The 5,224-nt window shown below is 55.1% G+C and overlaps 1 protein-coding gene across 1 annotated transcript in view; it reads right to left on the reverse strand.

Moving 5' to 3' along the window:
• The window catches only part of Nrxn2 (neurexin 2), a 99,082-nt gene that overhangs the window by 56,585 nt on the left and 37,273 nt on the right, over positions 1-5,224 (reverse strand). The window contains 2 exon segments of the mRNA XM_028770976.1: positions 821-1,259; positions 2,122-2,283. Coding sequence (XP_028626809.1) covers positions 821-1,259; positions 2,122-2,283 — 601 coding nt within the window.

Raw genomic sequence — 5,224 nt, forward strand, 5'->3', positions numbered from 1 at the left:
CTCTCTCTCTCTCTCTCTCTCTCTCTCTCTCTCTCTCTCTCTCTCTCTCTCTCTGGCCAAAGCTAGCCTCAAACTCCTTATGTACCTGAAGATGACCTTGAACTCCTGCTCTTCCTGCCTCTACCTCTCTAGTACTGGGATTACAGGCGAGCACCACCATGCCTGGAACCTAGGCACTGTACTATCCCCAGCGTCTGCCTCCCAGTAGGCGTTTTGAACACTCTAGAGATGAGAAGTTACCTAGGAGGATGTGTACAGGCGATACACAATACTACTCTGTCTTTCATCAGGGGTCGAGCATCATGGATTTGGGTGTCTTTGGGGGGGGGGTCCTAGGAGCTGTGAAGGATAGCTGTTTCCTGTTATGTTAAAGAAAAGACTCAGGATGCAAGGGACCATTGTGGCTGGAGAACAACTTTCTTTGTCTTGTTCTGAGACAACATCTCACTATGTACCCCCCCACCCGCTGCTGCCTGGTCTAGACCTCACTGTACAGTCCAAACTGCCCTCAAATTTATGCTGCTCCTCCTGCCTTTGCCTCCCGAATGCTGGGATAGCAGGCGCCATGAGACATTAGGTGTGATGTCAGCGTTTCCAGACATGCTCTCTCCTGTCCACAATGACCTTGGGTAATTGTTCCTGACACAAATAAGGAGGAGTGGCGTATGAATTCAGATCTCCGTGCCTTCTGCCAGCTCACCATGACAGAAAGGCTAAGGGAGGACTGGGAGAGGAGACTTGGAGCAGGAAATGAAAGCTCAAGAGGGTGGGCAGATAAAAAAGGTGGCCAGGGGAAGGGAGGGTCCAGAGGCCTCCTGACCTTTGCGCCCGTCCCTCTGGAAGTCCACGTGGCACCATTCACCGTCATTGACCTTGCGGCTGGACGCCCGTAGCTTGATGCCCCCAGAGCCCATGTCCAGCAGAAGATAGAGGTAACCATCCAACAGCTCCATGGCAAAGTAGTCGGCCCTCTGGGTAGAACTGTGGCTGCCTGCCCCGGCCCCAGCCCGCCGGCCCTGGCTGAAGAGCAGAAGCCCATTGGGCTCAGTGGTTCTGAAGTCCAGGGAGATGGACCCAGTGCGCTTGGCACTCCAGCGGGGCAATGCCACAAAGGCCTCCGGACTCTCAAAGGTCACAGGGTCCAAGGCAGCCACATCCTCACAACGAAAAGACAGATCCCCCTGCAGTTTCATCTTCGGGTCTCCTTCCTTAGCCAGTCGGGAGAGCTCCAGCTTGAAGTCATTATTCTTGTAGACCACCTGTAAGGAGCAGAGGGGCCTGGGTAAGGAAGCGGAAGCAGCCTTGGGTCTGACTACTAAGGGTCCCCCCTTCCTGGCTGTCATGGGCCGTCACCCACCTATCCCAGTGGCCTCAAGCTCAGCACCATCAGCCCGTAAGGCTCAGGTCTCTGTTCTCAGGCTACACATTCCCCTTGCTGCCTCTGTCCTGTCTTCCAGCCCCACACTGGCTAGGAAGTGCCTTCTGTGGGCTCCTGGGTCCAGCTCAACTGTCACTCACAATGACAGAAGGGTGGGCAACTGTTGCCACTGTCACTGTTTTTCTGAGGCTGAGTCTCAGAAAGCTCAAGACAGCTTCAAACTCACTAGAAAGCTGAGGACAGCCTTGAGTTCATCTTCCTGCTTCTGCCTCCCACGTGCTGGGATTGCACCACCAGGCTCAGGCACCACTGGGTGCATGCGTGCTGGGCAGGGGTTCAGCTGACGTCCCTGTCCTTCTCACTCTCTTCTAATGGATTGACTGTGGTCTGTATGAGGACTGACGTAGGAAACAACCCTTCATCTACACATCAGAAAACTCATGAGGTGGAGGAACTTGGCCAACAGAGTGGTGAGGGAAGGACATGTGTCTGAAGACTCGTGAAGACATGTGATTTAGCCTTCAGCCTTCCCTGTGGACCACAGCTCTGAGGAGCCTCAGAGTGGAGGGAGTTCCAAGGCCAAAGAAACAAACAGGGGTGTTGTCCCTCGATTAGAGTCAATAACTCTCGGCTTTAACAAAGGGTTACATCCCACCATAGACTCACAAGGAACAGAGGCCAGAGCCAGCTGGCCAGGGCAGACTAAATCACAGGGCAGGCTGGCCAACCGCAGCCCCACTCACATCCTTGAGGCAGCCCATGAAGTTGTTGCTGACAGGCGAGCCAGGCAGGTCGGCTGTGTTGGGGCTGCCCCCAATGTAGAAGAAGTCATCAGAGCCCAGCATGGTGTAATCCTCCTGCGTGTAGCCTGTGGTGGTCAGGATCCCGTCCACCGAGATGGTCACCTGCCCAGCCCGAGGAGGGGGAGAGACGGGAGACAACCGGCATCAACGCCCTGGGAAGAGCCACAGGTGGGCAAGGGAGGGGCCAGGGGGCAGTGGGGGAGGGGGCCCCCATTTTTATGTCTGCTTGTCTTGGAGGTGGAACAGTGGGGGTGGAGAGGAGGGAGAGGGAAGAGGAAACAGCACAAGATTTGATGGTTTCGGTGTGGGTTAAGGCCCGCCCTGCACGACCCAGGGCCCAAGCTCTGAAGGTGAGAGTCTGAGAGTCTGAAGGTGCATGGGGCGCTCACCATGATAGGCTCAAGAAGCAAGCCCAGGGAGGGGCTCTGCAGTCTGAGACTCTCCCACTAGAGAAGTAGGGAAAGCAAGTTGCACCCTCAGCTTTGTCTCAACGGAGCCCTGTGGCCACACTGGTTTGCTTCCAAAGGGAGCAGCCCTGTGCCGTTTCCCAGGTCACCTTAATCCTTCTCTTGCTGTTCTACCCTTAGGAATGCCAGGCCAGGGCTAACCTAAGGAAACACCCTCCCAGGGTGGAGAATTCTTGCAGAAAGCAAGACGCTAAGAGCAGAAGTGTGCATGGTATCCAGAGGTCTGTGCACTGGGCTGGTGGAGGCAGATGTTACCTTTGGGGCAATTCAGCAAATGTTCACCTGGTCCCTGCAAGGTTTAGTCCCCAGAAGAGCTCGGGGAGGCTTCACTCACAGCAAGATGAATGGCCAATGGCAGCGGGGATGCCAGCTCCTCTCTAGGAGGCTGTGGCTTAGGAGAGTCAAAGAGGCCATTAAGGACCTGGTTCAGGGGCAGAACTCACCCTGCACTTCCACAGGCTGCGCCTTGGAGCCCTTCTTGCTCCTCAAATATGCCTCAGAAGCACTCCCTTTACAGGTAAAGTACTGAGGTAAGAGCCTGTCAGTCACACACTCTAATGTCCCCTACTCTGTTCTGCAGCATAGGCCACCAGCCATTTCCCAGCTCCTGGCCTTCAGTATTCTGTTGTCAGAAGGGTGGGGGGTAAAACTCCTAAGAGCAGGGGGACCCAAAAGTGCCCCTCCCCGTGCTTGGCTGGGGCCTCATGGTGAATAGAGTGGGGCTGAGCAGGGCACAGACTGAAGAAGCAACCTCCTGGGAACCATCAAACCTTGTGCTAGAAGAACTGGGTTCAAGGACAGGAGGAGATGGGTGTCTTGGGAGGGGGGGGTCTGAATACTTTTGAGTCTTGGTTTGAGGGGAGCGTTGGTCATGATCATTTGTCTCTCCTCCCCTCCACCTTGTCCTGAATCTAGGAAGTGGGGAGGTTTGGGTAGAAAAGGGAAGGGTCAGAGAGGTTAGTCACAAAAGCATGCAAACGAGGTTAGAGATTAGACTGGGCAGAGGGGAGAGGGAGAGGAAGAAGGAAGTAGACGGAAAGGTGGGGTGTGTGAGGGAAGGTAAGGCAGGTAAGCGGCTCTCTCTAGGGCAAAGTGGCTACTCACTTCCTCCAGGTCCCCTGCTGCTGTCCTAAAACACTGAACTGGGCTGCCATTCAGTTCCTGAGCCTAAGTGAGCTCAACCCAACCAGGCTGCCAGCAAACATGGCTTAACATGTCCCAGGAATCACCACTAACCTCAGCACGGCCCAGGGGACATAGACATGGTCATTAAAGGTCTACATCAAGTTGCCTCGTGACCTAATGCTGGATCTCTAGCTAAAAACCTAACTCCCAGCAGCCTATGACTTGCAAGCATGCTCAGCAGTGCATGGCGCTCTTTCTCTCCTGGTCTCAAAGCACCTCAGGCAGTCTCCCCTCCTCGGCCTCCGAAGCCAGGGTAGCATCCTGGAATCTCCCTCATGCTATGGGCTCTCTTCATCCCACTGCATTTGCCAAGATCAAGGTTACCCTTCCCTGATCCTATCTGAGTTAGAAGAATCCAACTTAAAGCGCACTACAGAGCCCCAAGACATCTCCTGAATCCCCTTCCAGGCTGGGGTGAATCTCAATTTGCCTGCTATCTGTACTCAGATCAATCATGGAGGGCTCTTGCTGTTGGGAAAGGATGGCTTTAATCTCCCTCTCATGGCCTTTAGCTGGGGACAGGCTAGCAGGAGGCAGGGCACACAGGGAGGTGTGCTGAGGAAGGGATCAGCCAGGAGAGTGGGGAGAAGGTGAGACAGAGTAGAGGACAAGGCAGTGGGTGGAGAGGAAGTGGGGACAGAGGGACTAGAGGAAGGCATTGGAGAAGGCAGGGAGGGAGAGGAAGTGGGGACAGAGGGACTGGAGGAAGGTGTCTGGGGTAGGCAGGGAGGGGGATGACTTGGATTAGTAACCCGACTGTTCCCTCAGACAAATCAGTCCAGACACAAAAATGGCAGGTTCGTTAGTAAAGCAGGAAACAGGGGAATAATTCCCCTGCCCCCCTCCACCCCAGGGGTTCTTGATGTCCCTGCCCCCCAACCCCCCCCATGAAGCTTCTAGAAGGGGTGGGGCCAGCAGGGGAGGAGGGGAGGAAGGGAGAGCATGCCACACAGAACAGCCACTGCAGCTGGGACCCATGCAGGTTAGAAGAGCAGGGTGAAGGAACAACAGGCACTGTCCAAGCAGGCCAGAGAAAAGCGGCCAGGAGGTGAGAAGGCATGCAGGGCAGGGAGATGGGGAAGCGCAAAGATGGAGGCAAGAGAGCTGTGGAGTGCAGGAAGAAGCTTCCTTCCACTGAGGAGGAGAGATGAGCAACCACTGGGTCAGAGAGGTTCAGGGACTGAAGTGAAAAAAACATCGGACCTGAGCGTCTTCCTTACACACTCCTCTGCCACTCACCACAGATCATCAGCCCACACACATCTGTACACGCGCGCGTGCACACACACACCACACACCACACACAGACACACCACACATACAGACATCACACACACACCCCACACCCCAGACACACACACACCACACATACAGACACCACACACACACAC

The sequence above is a fragment of the Grammomys surdaster genome, unplaced genomic scaffold, assembly GCF_004785775.1.
Source record: "Grammomys surdaster isolate TR1022 unplaced genomic scaffold, NIH_TR_1.0 205, whole genome shotgun sequence".
NCBI lineage: Eukaryota > Metazoa > Chordata > Mammalia > Rodentia > Muridae > Grammomys > Grammomys surdaster.